General features: G+C 39.7%; 2 protein-coding genes and 1 non-coding gene across 5 annotated transcripts in view; 2 read left to right on the forward strand and 1 right to left on the reverse strand.

Moving 5' to 3' along the window:
- The first annotated feature begins 3,602 nt into the window (after positions 1–3,602).
- On the forward strand, positions 3,603–3,694 carry trnar-ucu (transfer RNA arginine (anticodon UCU)). The gene is given in 2 exon segments: positions 3,603–3,639; positions 3,659–3,694. It is a non-coding gene; the product is annotated as a tRNA-Arg (tRNA).
- Positions 3,695–4,472: 778 nt separating this feature from the next.
- On the forward strand, positions 4,473–6,367 carry LOC148089362 (fibrinogen-like protein 1). The gene is made up of 7 exons (XM_087785964.1): positions 4,473–4,551; positions 4,689–4,857; positions 4,948–5,107; positions 5,173–5,270; positions 5,749–5,837; positions 5,957–6,126; positions 6,196–6,367. The coding sequence occupies exons 1-7, from the start codon at positions 4,501–4,503 to the stop codon at positions 6,365–6,367; spliced, it is 909 nt and encodes a 302-aa protein (XP_087642090.1). The 5' UTR covers positions 4,473–4,500.
- Positions 6,368–6,737: 370 nt separating this feature from the next.
- LOC148089363 (uncharacterized) overlaps positions 6,738–17,739 on the reverse strand; it is a 31,120-nt gene continuing 20,118 nt past the window's right edge. For all 3 annotated transcript variants that reach the window (XM_087806147.1, XM_087806131.1, XM_087806139.1), the window contains 9 exons: positions 12,461–12,527; positions 10,136–10,259; positions 9,785–9,875; positions 8,275–8,380; positions 8,139–8,212; positions 7,963–8,061; positions 7,776–7,889; positions 7,613–7,710; positions 6,738–7,533 (listed from right to left, as the gene is read on the reverse strand). In XM_087806147.1, coding sequence (XP_087662273.1) covers positions 7,317–7,533; positions 7,613–7,710; positions 7,776–7,889; positions 7,963–8,061; positions 8,139–8,212; positions 8,275–8,380; positions 9,785–9,875; positions 10,136–10,259; positions 12,461–12,527 — 990 coding nt within the window. In that variant the 3' untranslated portion in view covers positions 6,738–7,316. The remainder of the gene's footprint in view (positions 7,534–7,612; positions 7,711–7,775; positions 7,890–7,962; positions 8,062–8,138; positions 8,213–8,274; positions 8,381–9,784; positions 9,876–10,135; positions 10,260–12,460; positions 12,528–17,739) is intronic.

Genomic DNA, 17,739 nt, shown 5'->3' on the forward strand with positions numbered 1-17,739 from the left:
ATCAGCGAAGAACTAATGTTGATCTTATATCAGTGAAGAACTAATGTTGTTCTTATATCAGTGAAGAACTAATGTTGTTCTTATATCAGCGAAGAACTAATGTTGATCTTATATCAGCGAAGAACTAATGTTGATCTTATATCAGTGAAGAACTAATGTTGTTCTTATATCAGTGAAGAACTAATGTTGTTCTTATATCAATGAAGAACTAATGTTGTTCTTATATCAATGAAGAACTAATGTTGTTCTTATATCAGCGAAGAACTAATGTTGTTCTTACATCAGTGAAGAACTAATGTTGTTCTTATATCAGCGAAGAACTAATGTTGTTCTTATATCAGCGAAGAACTAATGTTGTTCTTATATCAGCGAAGAACTAATGTTGATCTTATATCAGCGAAGAACTAATGTTGTTCTTATATCAATGAAGAACTAATGTTGTTCTTATATCAGCGAAGAACTAATGTTGATCTTATATCAGCGAAGAACTAATGTTGATCTTATATCAGCGAAGAACTAATGTTGTTCTTATATCAGCGAAGAACTAATGTTGATCTTATATCAGCGAAGAACTAATGTTGTTCTTATATAAGCGAAGAACTAATGTTGTTCTTATATCAGCGAAGAACTAATGTTGATCTTATATCAGCGAAGAACTAATGTTGTTCTTATATCAGTGAAGAACTAATGTTGTTCTTATATCAATGAAGAACTAATGTTGTTCTTATATCAGCGAAGAACTAATGTTGTTCTTATATCAGCGAAGAACTAATGTTGATCTTATATCAGCGAAGAACTAATGTTGTTCTTATATCAGTGAAGAACTAATGTTGATCTTATATCAGCGAAGAACTAATGTTGATCTTATATCAGTGAAGAACTAATGTTGTTCTTATATCAGTGAAGAACTAATGTTGTTCTTATATCAATGAAGAACTAATGTTGTTCTTATATCAATGAAGAACTAATGTTGTTCTTATATCAGCAAAGAACTAATGTTGATCTTATATCAGCGAAGAAGTAATGTTGTTCTTATATCAATGAAGAACTAATGTTGTTCTTATATCAGCGAAGAACTAATGTTGATCTTATATCAGCGAAGAACTAATGTTGATCTTATATCAGCGAAGAACTAATGTTGTTCTTATATCAGCGAAGAACTAATGTTGATCTTATATCAGTGAAGAACTAATGTTGTTCTTATATCAATGAAGAACTAATGTTGTTCTTATATCAGCGAAGAACTAATGTTGATCTTATATCAGCGAAGAACTAATGTTGTTCTTATATCAGTGAAGAACTAATGTTGTTCTTATATCAGCGAAGAACTAATGTTGTTCTTATATCAGCGAAGAACTAATATTGATCTTATATCAGCGAAGAACTAATGTTGTTCTTATATCAGTGAAGAACTAATGTTGTTCTTATATCAATGAAGAACTAATGTTGTTCTTATATCAGCGAAGAACTAATGTTGTTCTTATATCAGCGAAGAACTAATGTTGATCTTATATCAGCGAAGAACTAATGTTGTTCTTATATCAGTGAAGAACTAATGTTGTTCTTATATCAGCGAAGAACTAATGTTGTTCTTATATCAGCGAAGAACTAATGTTGTTCTTATATCAGCGAAGAACTAATGTTGATCTTATATCAGCGAAGAACTAATGTTGTTCTTATATCAGTGAAGAACTAATGTTATTCTTATATCAGCGAAGAACTAATGTTGTTCTTATATCAGCGAAGAACTAATGTTGTTCTTATATCAGCGAAGAACTAATGTTGTTCTTATATCAGCGAAGAACTAATGTTGTTCTTATATCAGCGAAGGACTAATGTTGATCTTATATCAGTGAAGAACTAATGTTGATCTTATATCAGCGAAGAACTAATGTTGTTCTTATATCAGCGAAGAACTAATGTTGTTCTTATATCAGCGAAGAACTAATGTTGATCTTATATCAGCGAAGAACTAATGTTGTTCTTATTTCAATGAAGAACTAATGTTGTTCTTATATCAGCGAAGAACTAATGTTGATCTTATATCAGCGAAGAACTAATGTTGATCTTATATCAGCGAAGAACTAATGTTGTTCTTATATCAGCGAAGAACTAATGTTGATCTTATATCAGTGAAGAACTAATGTTGTTCTTATATCAATGAAGAACTAATGTTGATCTTATATCAGCGAAGAACTAATGTTGATCTTATATCAGCGAAGAACTAATGTTGTTCTTATATCAGTGAAGAACTAATGTTGTTCTTATATCAATGAAGAACTAATGTTGTTCTTATATCAGCGAAGAACTAATGTTGTTCTTATATCAGCGAAGAACTAATGTTGATCTTATATCAGCGAAGAACTAATGTTGTTCTTATATCAGTGAAGAACTAATGTTGTTCTTATATCAGCGAAGAACTAATGTTGTTCTTATATCAGCGAAGAACTAATGTTGTTCTTATATCAGCGAAGAACTAATGTTGATCTTATATCAGCGAAGAACTAATGTTGTTCTTATATCAGCGAAGAACTAATGTTGATCTTATATCAGCGAAGAACTAATGTTGTTCTTATATCAGCGAAGAACTAATGTTGATCTTATATCAGCGAAGAACTAATGTTGTTCTTATATCAGTGAAGAACTAATGTTGTTCTTATATCAGCGAAGAACTAATGTTGTTCTTATATCAGCGAAGAACTAATGTTGTTCTTATATCAGCGAAGAACTAATGTTGTTCTTATATCAGTGAAGAACTAATGTTGTTCTTATATCAGTGAAGAACTAATGTTGTTCTTATATCAGTGAAGAACTAATGTTGTTCTTATATCAGCGAAGAATTAATGTTGTACTTATATCAGGGAAGAACTAATGTTGATCTTATATCAGCGAAGAATTAATGTTGTACTTATATCAGGGAAGAACTAATGTTCTTATATCAGCGAAGATACGTCTTACTGTAACAATTTTTATTAAATAAAAAGTAAATGGAAGAAGCCGCTGTTCATGCATCATTGGAAATGATTCAGTCTATTTTCCAAAACATTTAGATGAAATCAACTATTACGTTTTTTTTATAAGAATATACATAAATTGTACTTGATTAACAGTGACATCAATACACTGTACTTAATTGACAATAAAACAATATTTCAACATTAAAAAATACATGAAACTTTGTTCACTTATACTTCAAAACCTACTGAGAATGAAAGTAAAGTCAGATCTTTGTCAACTATTAAGGTATATTTTTTATAATAAAATACATTGTGCACAGCTTTCTAAGCAAAAATAACGTCATAAGTCAGTACTTAAATTATTTAAACAACTGTAATTTAATTATTTTCTAAGTAAAAAAAAAACAAACGGGAAATGATAACAGAGCAGCAGAAAAGCGCAAATGTTTTAAAATAGCTGGAGCGGGAAGTCTGGGATAAGATGAATAAGACGAGATTTCTGATGACGTATAATGAAGTCGACAGAAAGTCCCACGCTTTCATTATTTTGAATGTGCGACACAAATCTTGATAATTAGAAAAATATTTAGTCGAGGAATTCAGAGGCAAACGCTAAGAACCGGATCTTACCCTCATTCAACAGGTGGCTCCGTGGCGCAATGGATAGCGCGTTGGACTTCTAGTCAATCGCTTGAGGAGTGATTCAAAGGTTGTGGGTTCGAGTCCCACCGGAGTCGAGTTTTTATTTCTTTTGGTTTACTATTAGACAACTTTTCTTTACAATTAAAATTGATTCTTTAGTTCTTTTCAACTCAAATGAATACTTATGGTTTTTATTTAGAAGAGGCAAAACAATAAAATCGGGACTTGCACCCGAGTCCAGATGCAGAAAACCATCAGAAATAGAAAGGCTTTATTCATCCCCAGAGGGGAAACACACTTTATTTTTCTAATTATCAAGATTTGTGTCGCACATTCAAAATAATGAAAGCGTGGGACTTTCTGTCGACTTCATTATACGTCATCAGAAATCTCGTCTTATTCATCTTATCCCAGACTTCCCGCTCCAGCTATTTTAAAACATTTGCGCTTTTCTGCTGCTCTGTTATCATTTCCCGTTTGTTTGTTTTTTTTCTTAGAAAATAATTAAATGACTGAGCCTTGATATTAAAACATAATAAATAATAGGTATGTGAACAAAAATATGAATTTCCTTTGTAAAATGATTAATCAAGTTTATGTAGTTACAAACTGACAATTCAAACCGTAAAAACGTTATATTTTTGTTAAAAAATGTATTGAATTACTTTTACAATTTCGTTAATTTGTTTTAAGATTATGTTTAAACTGACTTTTCACTTCCTATCGTCAGCAGAATGACAATAAAACGAACAAAGATTCAGCGAGAGTCAACTTGAACGTCACGACAAACCTGCGCTTCTCCGCTAGAGGGCGTCTGCAGAAAGACATGTGAACGTGAAGTCCTGTGGCGGCAGAAGTTGTGCGCGAGGCGTCCAGGTCACACCATCCTTCCATCCTGACAATGCAGAAGTCTTTTGTGGTTCTCCTACTCCAGCTGGCTCTTTCTGTGGCGGTAAGTTTTTCCAACTCTTAATTGTTTTTAGAAAACCCCAGTTATTTTTTCATTTTTTCTTTTGGGTCATTTTTGGGGTCACAATATCGGTATAACTAAAAGTGCGTTGCTTTCTATACTTTGTCACATGTTTGAAGGCCCCGCTGCCATGTGAGGAGACGGTGGTCAATCTGGAAGCCGAGGTCAGGTCCTTGAAGAATGTGATCAGTGACCAACAGAGGTACATCCTGGAGTTCCACAACAGCCAGTCCCAGCTGCTGCAGAAGCTCCCGAACACCTTCCTGGGCCCCGACAACCATTACAGAGGTGACGCACACAGACACGTGCAAGTGTAAAGAGTATTCCCCCCCGAGGGAAGATAATCTAATCTAAAGAAAGTGTCCTTCGTGCCCTCAGACTGCTCCGAGGTCTTCGGGGACGGGAACGTGGCCAGTGGTCTGTACGCCATCCGACCGGACAAATCTCCGACGGCTCTGAACGTTTACTGCGACATGAACAACGGCGGAGGCTGGACGGTGTTCCAACGCAGGAGGGACGGCACCGAGGACTTCGACAGGTGCGTGTTGAAGGCCCCCCGCCTCGCCTCAGAGACCACCCATACCATTGTGAGCGTCTGTGCAGGGCGTGGGTCGAGTACAAACATGGCTTCGGAGACTTCTTCTCACCCGACGGAGAGTTCTGGCTCGGCAACGACCCGCTCCATCATCTCACGTCTCAAGGTAGCCCAGCGATGGCGTGTGTGTGTCCGAGAGGCTCTAAAGCACACCTGGGCAAAGTGCGGCCCGGGGGCCACATGTGGCCCTTTGACTGTATTCATGCGGCCCTCAAGAGGTCAGAGTAGAACATAGACATTATTTCCAACAGCTTACAATTTAATATTGAGTTTATTATTGTATTAACTCTAAATATATATATATATTTTTTGCTTTTACTTAGAGAAGAAGATTTATTTTCCCATCAGTTTCTTTTACTAGAAAGGTTTATAAAAGAGTTTTGACAAAGCCAGGTTTATTTTATGCTGATATTTCTTTCTTTACTTTTCTTACTTGCTTTGTTTTTTCAAAGTTTTTCTGTCATATTTTAGCTCTTCGCTCCTCTCCTTTGGATTGATGGCCCCTCACAATAATCACAGTATATAATGTGGCCCCGGAGGACATTTAATTGCCCACGCCTGCTCTAAAGTCTCGTGTCCGACAGGAAACTACGACATGCGCATCGAGATGGAGGACTTCGCGGGGAACCAGAGCTTCGCGGAGTACAAGAACTTTCGGGTCGGCGACGAGAAGGTAAACTCTGCCGTGTTTTCGCCGCCCTTGCGTCCTTCTCTCAAAACACCGGCGTTTTATTTAGACTAGCGGCGCCTGTGACGTCGCTCTTGAGTATTTTCCCACGCTTGCTCCTCAAGGACCAGTACCAGATGCATCTGGGGCAGTACAACGGGAACGCGGGCGACGCCATGACTAATATTGCCGGAGACGGGATCAAGTTCAGCACCTACGACCATCTGAACAATGACGGCGCCGACCAGGACCCGCAGTGTATCCGTCACAGCAGCTCAGGATGGTGGTTCAGCAGGTGGGACTCTTTTATTTCCCCCTGTTCGTCATCAGCTTCCTGTCCTCACACCATGTGACCTCCTGACAGGTGCGACTCCGGGAACCTGAACGGCCACTACTACAAGGGGCCGTACCAGGCGATGACCGACGACGGGGTGGTTTGGTACACGTGGCACGGCCTTTGGTACTCCATCAAGTCCGTGGTCATGATGGTACGAGCCGCCGATGTGGGACATCAGCCGGCCGTCGTCTCCGTGTGACCTCAGCCGACCACGACCGGTTTTTTTTCTTTGATAGAATTGAAATTGAAATAAAAACAAATGAAGCTCAAACCTGTGTTTGTATGTATTCTAATAGATTGAGAACACGAGGGGAAGGGTATATAAAGACATATTAACTACATATTTCATCTTCTATCAAAATAGAATCTGACTTTGAAAACAGTTTAAGGAACTGTGGTATCTTGGCTAATGAAGCATCGCGAAGCCTCACTTTCAGAGCCCACAAGATGGCGCCTCATCTTAAGAAAAACCTCCCATAATCCTTAAAACGACAGCGTCATCAACTGAGATTGCAAAATGAGGACGACGCCTCACGAAGCTTCACCGACACATCACTACTATAACAGAGAAGCTTTAACGTTCGCACTTTAATTTGACTTTTGGCAACGGAAAAAAAAAAGTTACAAAAATATTTACAACAAAACTTTAATCCACACATTTGTTTTCAACCTCCATATATGGTTTTTAATGCACTTTTGTTCATCCCTCCAGGTTGAAACGTTGCCGATGAAGCTTCGTGAAGCATCGTTCTTCGAGAACAGTAGATCATTATTCTACTTAGAAAGTTTGGCTCCACAAGAAAAAAAAAAGCTCTGCTCAGCAGTTCTTTTTTTTTTTTTTAACCGGGTTGAGCCCATATCGTCTGTTTGGTTAGCTCGTGTGTTTGGTCTTAACAAGTTCCAGGGTCGATACATTCCACAGGGAAGGAACACCGTCCGCTCGGGAGCAAAAGGCTTAAATATATCCTCCACGTGAAGGTCCGTGACCTCTGACCCGACGGGCCAATGACAGCCGTGAGATGATTTGATTGGCGGTCGTCTCTCCTGCTCCTCTGACGAGAGACGACCCATATAACACTGTAGAACGAATACTCGTGTGGTTTTTGTTTTTGGGACTCCCACGAAAGACCACCTGTCGTGGGGGGGGGCTATCTGGGGGACACCGGCGCTGCGGTGGGGAAGGAGGCAGAGTTCCGGGGCGAGGCGAAAGGTGACGTGGGCGAGAGGCGGCGAGGACTTGCGGGGAACAGGTCGCCGTTGTGCAGTTTCCAAAGTAGCTCTTCGTTCTCCATGGACAGGCGCTTGTTGACCTTTGACTCCTTCTGCAGCGTTTGCTGAAGCTTGACCTGCTCGCTCGACAGCTGCCTGTAGGGGGAGACGGAGAACGTGGTTTTGTGAGAAAACCCGACCGGAACAAGAATCAGAGTTCGATTTTGTCACTTACTTAGACAGAGCTGCGTGTTTGTCCATCCGGGCCTTGTAGTCCTCGTTCTCCTGCTGCACCTTCTTGAAACACTCCTCCAGTTTGACGTTGGTCTCCACCTAAGACGCAAAGAGAGTATTTATTTGTGTTTTCATTGGTCATCCGCTGTGGGAGTCCCACGCACCAGTTTGTCCATCTCCAGCAGCCTCTTCTCCTTCACGTGCAGCTGCTCGTTCTTCAACTCCAGAACCACCTTCAGACTGTCCAGCTCCTGCCGCAGGTACACCGTGTGCGGGTCCTAGTGGAGAACCAGAGTCGTGACATCAGAGCGGCTTCCAGACATAGAGTCGGCTCTAAGTTTGACCACTGACCAGGTTCTTGTCGGAGAGTATCGTCCTCCTCCACTCCTCCTCCTCCTGCAGCCTTTCCAGAAGTGACGTTCTCTCGGCCGACAGCTCTGAGATCTGCTCCTGGTGCGGGTCACAAACCCACTTTATAAACATGCGCACAAAGAGAGAAAACGCACAAGCGTTGTACTCGGACTCACTGAAAAGGAAGCCTCCGTTTCCCGGAGGTTCTTCTGCATGTTCTGCAGCTGGTTCTGGTGAGTGATGTTCAGCTCTGAAGGTAACGAGAAGGTTCATCAGGTCACTCTTGTGTAGGTGTTGGACCAGTGGACTCACCTTGAGTGGACCTCTGGTGCTGCTGTCGGATGTCCTCCATCTTCTGGCTGTGAGCCTCCTCCTGACTGGTCAACTCTGCTCTATAGTGACTCCTCATGTCATCCACCTGCAGAAGATCACATTTCTGAAGATGTTTCTCTTGATGTAACCATCAGAACCATGAAAAGTTACTATAAAATTAAATTATAATACACTTTCGTGAGCAACAAACTGTATTTTTGGACCATAAGACACTCTTAAAATCTATATTTTCCAAAAAACATCGACAGAGTCAAGTCATAATCCGGTTGCCTTTCTGGTTGTAGGGACCACAAACCAGTTTTAGGGGTTACAGATACTCAAAGTTCTGTCAATATGTATCAGTTTCACTTTAATAAACTAAGAAGCCGAACAGGCATAGTATTATTTTACAATCCCAGTATTATTCTGCTATGCTATGAAATATTATTCTGCTAGGCTACATAGTATCACTCTGCTAAGCTGCGTAGTATTACTCAACTAGGCTATGTATTATAACTCTGCCAGGCTATGTATTATTACTCTGCTAGGCTACGTAGTATTACTCTGCTAGGCTACGTAGTATTACTCTGCTAGGCTACATAGTATTACTCTGCTAAGCTACGTAGTATTACTCTACTAGGCTATGTATTATTACTCTGCCAGGCTATGTATTATTACTCTGCTAGGCTACCTAGTATTATTCTGCTAGGCTACGTAGTTCTGTTAGGCTCTGAAATATTACTCCGCTAGGCTACGTAGTATTACTCTGCGTGGCTACGTAGTATTAGTCTGCTAGGTTAAGTAGTATAACTCTGCTCGGCTATGTAGTATTACTCTGCTAGACTACGTAGTATTATTCTGCTAGGCTTAGTAGTATTACTCTGCTAGGCTACATAGTATAACTCTGCTAGACTACATAGTATTACTCTGTTAGGCTACATAGTATAACTCTGCTAGGCTCAGTAGTATTACTCTGCTAGACTACATAGTATTACTCTGTTAGGCTACATAGTATTACTCTGCTAGGCTTCGTAGTAATTCTCTGCTAGGCTCAGTAGTATTACTCTGTTAAGCTACATAGTATAACTCTGCTAGGCTCAGTAGTATTATTCTGCTAGGCTACGTAGTTCCGTTAGGCTCTGTAGTATTATTCCGCTAGGCTCTGATATATTACTCTGCCAGGCTATGTATTATTACTCTGCTAGGCTACGTAGTATTAGTCTGCTAGGTTAAGTAGTATTACTCTGCTAGGCTACATAGTATTACTCTGCTAGGCTACGTAGTATTACTCTGCCAGGCTTCATAGTATTAATCTGTTAGGCTACATAGTATTATTCTGCTAGGCTTCGTAGTATTACTCTGCTAGGCTACATACTATAACTCTGCTAGGCTACATGGTATTGCTCTGTTAGGCAACATAGTAATACTCCGCGAGGCTCTGAGGCTTCATAGTCAGGAGCCTCCCTGGACTAATGGTCAAAAAAGATGGCAAACATAAGTGACATCTGACCTGCTTTTCCACTATAACGCGACACTTGTCTGCCTCCTCCTGATAGGACTCGTGAACCTTGTCCCATTCTGCCTGGTAGAAGTTCCTCAACCTGGAAGACCAAACACATATTACACCTTCATCCAGAGGACAGTGATGAGGGTTGATGATACAGTGTCGTCATTTTCTAAAAATCTCAGATTTCAAGTGATTATTGTAGGAGCCCACTAGATGGCGCTCTTGACTCGCTAAAATTTGAGCGTCTCAATGAAACCTAACATCAACAGATTCGTACATTGAGCTGCAAAACATGCTTCATGAAGCTCCGCCACTGCCATCTAGTGGCCATGAAACTTTTACACCAGGACATACCTGCTCTCCAGCTGCACCAGGTCCTCCTTGTGCTGCTCCTGCAGCTTCCTCAGGGTTTCCTTCAAACTGACCTGGACTTCCTCCTTTTCCTTATGCAGGCGCTCGCAGCACTGGGATGACACCACTGCGGAGGAAACACACAACCGTGAGACAACAATTAGTGTTAAGTATAATAAGTATTACAGTATTATTCACGGTTGCCATTGGACGAAAAGTCATTTTTTACTGGTGACTCGATCTAATTCCAGAGCAGGAATGAAATGATGACGGAGAAGTCTGGAGGCGTCGGCGTCTCAGGAGGTGACGACGAACACATTTACAGTGCAGCGGTTACCATGACGACCGCATTCCTGCTTGATGACTTTCATCAAAGACACGCGACGAAGCCGATTAAACGTACGCCTGGAAGCTGGATTCGTTCCTATCGTCCCATCGTTTTTTGGGTCTCACAAGCTTGTGCTTGCTTTGAGTCAACGTCCCACGACACTCTTGGATTTGAACTTGAGGAATTTTCCACTTAGTGTTGGTTCTCAAGGCTGACGAGTTCAGTTTTTAATTTTTTTTAAGTCCTTTTCATGCTGTGAATTGGTTGAGTTTAAGTCATTTATCACTCATGTGCTGATACACGTTAACTTAAAAAAAAAAAAGCTTAAAAATATAGAAAATACGTGAGTTTAATTCACTATAATCCATATATATAAGTAAGTAATTTATATATAGAGTGCTTTTCCAGACCAGGGTCACAAAGCGCTTAAACAATCAAAATAATACTCAATAAAATATATACTTAAAAGGTCAAGATAACAAAGAGAATAACACAGGATTTCCAGAAAATCAAGGAAAAGCCTGAACAAATAAAAAATGTTTCTTATAATTAAACAATTTCGTGTATTGTTTTCTCACCTACAAACAGCAGAGAAAAATGTTCAACTTTTTAATTAAAATCAATTGATGTAGCAAATCAGACTATACATATATATATACATTCGTTTCTACCAGCAGGAGTGAATAAATATGTGTATTTCTGTCTAAATAAGAGACTATAAAGGAAGTGGTGAGTATCTATAGAAAGGCTGCAAGTTAACACGTAAGAAAAACAAGTTTAAAATCCTTCACAGAAACATATTAATGTACAGGATTTTAAACAATTGGAAATAAAACATCTTCAGTCCCGTTTTGTCTGGAAAACACTAGCGACGCGCTGATGAAGCATCATTTTCAGAGCCCACTAGATGGCGCTCTCAAAGTTTCCCGTCACCAGAAAAAAAACAGGCGAGGGTCACCCCCTCAAGTGTGAGAAACAATTACAAAAACAGAACACAACCTCACACCGCTGTCGCCGAACCACAGTAGCAGCTTTTGTCGAAGCGTGAGCAGCTGCCAGGTGTCGACACAAGGCGGCGACAGCTGAGACATATTCTCCCTCGTATACGTGGTTTTTCCTCCTCTTTCCCGCTTGAAAACGACCCTTGTGAAATTTCTAAAATTTGATCTACTCACGTTTATTTTAATACAATATATATATATATTGTTTTTTAAAGTGGGAACTGTGTTTTAACTGCTGAACAAGCAGGTTAACTAACGGTAGGAAGTGAAAAGTGTGATTCAAAAGGTCAATGTCTGGTTTCAGGGGATGGAGGAATGTTGCCGGAACCTGTTGCCGACTTCTTTAGTCCACGTGTTACTTTTCCACCCCACCTTGGATAAGATGAAGGTGAGAACCAGGGGACAGGTTGTTCCTGTTGGCCATGTGTGTGTGTGTGTGTGTGTGTCATGGGATCTTCACACTTTCCACAGCTTGGTGCGTGAAGTCAAAGTTCAAAAAAAGCAGCAAAAAGAAAAGATTAGTTGCTGGAACACTGAGTGAGGATGTTATCTCTTGTCTTGTCAATGAACCATGTATGGTTTCTTTTAGTGTTTACTGTAAGCTACGACTGAAGTTCAAATACTCAAAACTGACCAATACATATTCAGTTTAATAATAAAAGTGGCTGACAAAATGTTAAAATATATTTGTAACAACATATTTATGACACATGTTTCAGCTTCATTTCTCAATATTGTCCATTAATCACATGTGGTTTTTTGACGAAGCTTCGCCAATTTTCGGCCTTAAAATGACGGGAGGTTTTATTGAAATAGTTGCTTAAAAAAACCCCAAAGATTATGATGACAGGAGCGCCGTCTAGTGGGACGATGCTTCACGAAGCTTCGTCGCTACATGTCTGGAAGTGTGAAGTCGACATTCCTCGTGTTGAAAACGTTCGTGAATCCAGAATCGTTCTTGACAAGAAGCTAGAAAAAAAACAGACGCAGTTTTCTCACCGAGCTCGTCGCGGAGGTTGATCAGCTGCAGACTCAACTCCTTCTTCTGCTTCAGAGCCTCCTCGTGCTGCCGGACAACAAGTACACAATCCTTCCAGTCAGAGCTTGAAGTTACACGTATAATATGCATGTGTGTGTACCTTTGAAAGAAACTATTGTGTTGAGATATTTGTAAAGATGTTTCCACATTAGCCTCAAAACATACACAAATAATTATATATACATTTAAAACAACATTTATTTCTTTAAATACAAATAATATCTTGCATTTTGGTTGTTAAAGGCAACACAGTTGTGTTTTATCAAACACGTTACACAACAATAACAAACTAGCTGTAGTGCTTCTGCTTACCTGGCAGAAGACATTATTGTGTAATTGTCGGTGTCAAAGTACACAACACATTCCAACCTATGATCGGACAAATTAACACTTAACACAACACACTGACAAAACAGAGACAAGAAGGAATCGACCGTCACACAAGCATTTATGCTCGTGCTGCTGCCTGCTCCGTTTCAATCAATCACACACACGCTGTCAATCACACACACACACACACACACACACACACACACACACACACACACACACACACACACACACACACACACACACACACACACACACACACACACACACACACACACACACACACACACACACACACACACACACACACACACACACGCACGCATGCACACACACAAGCTGTCAATCACACAAACACACACGCTGTCAATCACACAAACACACAGTCACAAGCACACTAATACACACACATTCACAGATAGATACTCCGGCACACATACACACAATTCGGTACATACATACACACATACACAATCAAACAGACACAACAAACACACATTCATATACACACTAAAAAAACTTTCAATCACAAACACACTGATACACACACGCTCAGAAATTGACGCTTTGGCACAAACTCACAACTCATACACGCAATCAGACATTCCCATACATACACACTCACACAAGTGTGTACACCCCGCAGGGCACACACAAGAAACAACACACATATTATATACATACGCACAAAAACTACACACACACAAAATAGACAAAAAGCAACTACAAGAACATAAACACACAACTCTCATCCATACACACACACGATAATACACACACAAGTAAATAAAGCTACACACACACACACAAGTATACTGTACATATACACAAAAACTACACACAAATGCAACTACACACTGAGACACACATAAACACTATAAACACACAAACGCAATTCAACACACAGACACACAAGTACACACACACAAATAAACTACACATGGAAATACAGATACACAAGAACACACAGAATAAACTACTCATGCCGCACAGACACACAAGTACAAAAGCACACACACACACAAATAAACTACACATGGAAATACAGATACACAAGAATACACAAAATAAACTACTCATGCCGCACAGACACACAAGTACAAAAGCACACACACACACAAATAAACTACACATGGAAATACAGATACACAAGAATACACAAAATAAACTACTCATGCCGCACAGACACACAAGTACAAAAGCACATACACACACAAATAAACTACACATGGAAATACAGATACACAAGAACACACAAAATAAACTACTCATGCCGCACAGACACACAAGTACAAAAGCACATACACACACAAATAAACTACACATGGAAATACAGATACACAAGAACACACAAAATAAATTACTCATGCCGCACAGACACACAAGTACACAGGCACACACACACACACACAGAGTACACGTGCACCAACTACACACAGCCATAAAGTCCATCTGTTGTGCGGGTCAGTGAAGGCACGACCTCGACACTGAGAAGCAACAAAAACATTTGTTCCACTAAACTTTCTCAAAACCGAGTGTGTGTGTGTGTGTACATCATCAGCTACACAAAAGTATCGGCACAGAGGATCAGCTCACACACCTTACGTTTCTTCTTGTGTAGATAAAGGCTCCTGCGGTGGGTCTTGCTGGCCGAGGAGCCCATGTTGCAGTCGACACACACACACACACACAGACACACACACACTCTAGACTGACCCGCGTTAGAGACGAACCACACACTCCATTGCTGTGAAAACACATGTGGTGTGGATGTGAGAGTGTGTGAGAGTGTGTGTGTGTGAGCTCCTCCCCCTGATACCTGCCCACCTCCCCCACACTCGCCCTCCCTCCCCCCGCCTGCCTGGAAACCAGCTGATGGAGGAATGCGAGAGATTCTTCTCCCAGCATCCTCTCTTTCTATCGAGCGCATCACGAGTGGAAGGAAATATTGACGTTTTGGTTTTTCTGTTTTTTAAATCTTTATTTCCATCAGTTCATGGTTTATATGTCACTCATGTGTGTATAAAAATGTAAAAAAAAATATACGTTATTATTTATTTACAATTAACATTTAAATATTCACGCAGCTTGTTCATTTTTGTGTCGCGATTACATTTCCAGCCGATAGATAAGTAAGTAAGTAATTTATGTTTATATAGCGCTTTTCCAGACCAGGGTCACAAAGCGCTTAAACAATCAAAACAATACTCAATAAAATATATACTTTAAAGGTCAAGATAACACAGAACTGAACAAATAATAATACAAATAAAAGATAAAAATAGATGGCAGCAGTCATAACGTCCTCTGCGTCTTGAACCAATTAAAAGCTGTGAGATCCTGACGATGACTGAGGACGAGAGGATACAGTTGGCTCATGTTTGGAAACAAATGGAAGCAGTAACGACTTCATCAAGAGTGGACAACACTACAGATACAGTCGAGTACTCGACAACACTACAAATACAGTCAAGTACTCGACAACACTACAGATACAGTCAAGTACTCGACAACACTACAGATACAGTCGAGTACTTGACAACACTACAAATACAGTCAAGTACTCGACAACACTACAGATACAGTCAAGTACTCGACTACACTACAGATACAGTCGAGTACTTGACAACACTACAGATACAGTCAAGTACTCGACAACACTACAAATACAGTCAAGTACTCGACAACACTACAAATACAGTCAAGTACTCGACAACACTACAGATACAGTCAAGTACTCGACAACACTACAGATACAGTCAAGTACTCGACAACACTACAAAGACAGTCAAGTACTCGACAACACTACAGATACAGTCAAGTACTCGACAACACTACAGATACAGTCAAGTACTAGACAACACTACAAATATAGTCAAGTACTCGACAACACTACAGATACAGTCAAGTACTCGACAACACTACAGATACAGTGGAGTACTTGACAACACTACAGATACAGTCAAGTACTCGACAACACTACAGATACAGTCGAGTACTCGACAACACTACAGATACAGTCAAGTACTCGACAACACTACAGATACAGTCAAGTACTCGACAACACTACAGATACAGTCGAGTACTCGACAACACTACAGATACAGTCAAGTACTCGACAACACTACAGATACAGTCAAGTACTCGACAACACTACAGATACAGTCGAGTACTCGACAACACTACAGATACAGTCGAGTACTCGACAACACTACAGATACAGTCGAGTACTCGACAACACTACAGATACAGTCGAGTACTCAACAACACTACAGATACAGTCAAGTACTCGACAACACTACAGATACAGTCAAGTACTCGACAACACTACAGATACAGTCAAGTACTCGACAACACTACAGATACAGTCAAGTTCTCGACAACACTACAGAGATATTCTTGTTGCTACGGTATGACGATATATCGTATCGTTGCTCCGGTATCGTATCGGCGGATTCTTGAAAATACACACCCCGAGTCAAGAGTGCCACCTAGAGGTCTGTTAAAAAAAGGTGTGTGTGAAAAGTGTTTGTAAAGATGGATTAGTGATGCAGTTGTGTTGCGTGCATGAAGTAACAATGCAACGGAGTAACGATGAGGGCGTGGAACCCGACACTCCTCGTCTTCTCACTGGTGTAGTCGAACCGCCGCGACACAACCACTAACAACTGCTGCTGATTCTTTAATTATAGCATGTTGTTGTTGTGATCCGCCTCAGGGAGAGGATGGTGAGACCAACGCCGGTGTTTGTCCTTATCTTAAATGTTTAGACAAGTGCCAACATGTCGACGTCATCCCTCGTCTTTGAGGTACCATGAACCCACAAACACACCTCATATAGATTTAGTTATTTAGTAGTTATTGTTTAAGAAGGTGAGTGTGTGGTGAAGCTTCATGAAGCATTGCCCGGATTTTATTAGATCAGTAGATGGCGCTGTTGGCTTTGCATTTTTTCAACAATCAAATTCCCTCGAGCTTTTCGTTTACCGATGTTTTTCTTAAGCATTGAGATATTTTTCATTTTAAAGCTTGAGCTTGTTTTTAAGTGAATATTTAAAATTCAATAATTTGTGTATTAATATAATTAATAAAAACAAGGTTTCATTTTATGATATATATATATATACATTTGAATGTATAATTGAATAAAATATATTATTGAAAATATAATATTTCAATATGAATCAAGTGTTTTTATATATGCAATTTGGTATTGTTACTCTAATAATTCAAAAAAATAATTTTTCATTAAATTTGAATAGTGCCAATATTTTGGTATAAAATTAGAAAAGCGAACAATATTTTCAATATGAAGGAATTTTAAATCAAAGATAAATATACTAAATTCTATATTTATTTGATATATTAAATAGTGCCACCAGAAAATAATAAATTTAAAAGGCTACGAATTAAAACATATATGGATTAAATCTTTTGGAATAAGAATATCAATAAAAAACACCTTGGACTAAAAAAAGAAAAACCCCGAAACATTTCAATAATTAGATTAAAATTTTAACATTTGAAATTTAAAATTCAACCATTTCACATATACTTCAAGCCGTTATTTGAGGCTTTAAATACCTCGGGTCACCTTGACCCACAGACAACACAAGGGATACCAAAAAACACATTTGTTTTCTAGCCCTCAGGTGACCTTGACCCACCGACAACACAAGGGATACCAAAAAACACATTTGTTTTCTAGCCCTCAGGTGACCTTGACCCACCGACAACACAAGGGATACCATAAACACATTTGTTTTCTAGGCCTTGAGTCATCTTGACCCATAGACAACACAAGGGATACCAAAAATATATTTTCTTTCAGCCCTCGGGTCACCTTGACCCGTCGACAGCACAAGGGATACCAAAAACACATTTGTTTTCGAGGCCTTGAGTCATCTTG

This window comes from Callionymus lyra, chromosome 1 (assembly GCF_982586985.1).
Source record: "Callionymus lyra chromosome 1, fCalLyr1.hap1.1, whole genome shotgun sequence".
Classification (NCBI taxonomy): domain Eukaryota; kingdom Metazoa; phylum Chordata; class Actinopteri; order Syngnathiformes; family Callionymidae; genus Callionymus; species Callionymus lyra.

Coding starts and splice junctions, on each gene's coding strand:
- LOC148089362 (XM_087785964.1), top strand. CDS start 4,501: ATGCAGAAGTCTTTTGTGGTTCTCCTACTCCAGCTGGCTCTTTCTGTG. Junction 5,108..5,172: donor GGCACCGAGGACTTCGACAG/GTGCGTGTTGAA, acceptor GCGTCTGTGCAG/GGCGTGGGTCGAGTACAAAC. Junction 6,127..6,195: donor TCAGGATGGTGGTTCAGCAG/GTGGGACTCTTT, acceptor ACCTCCTGACAG/GTGCGACTCCGGGAACCTGA.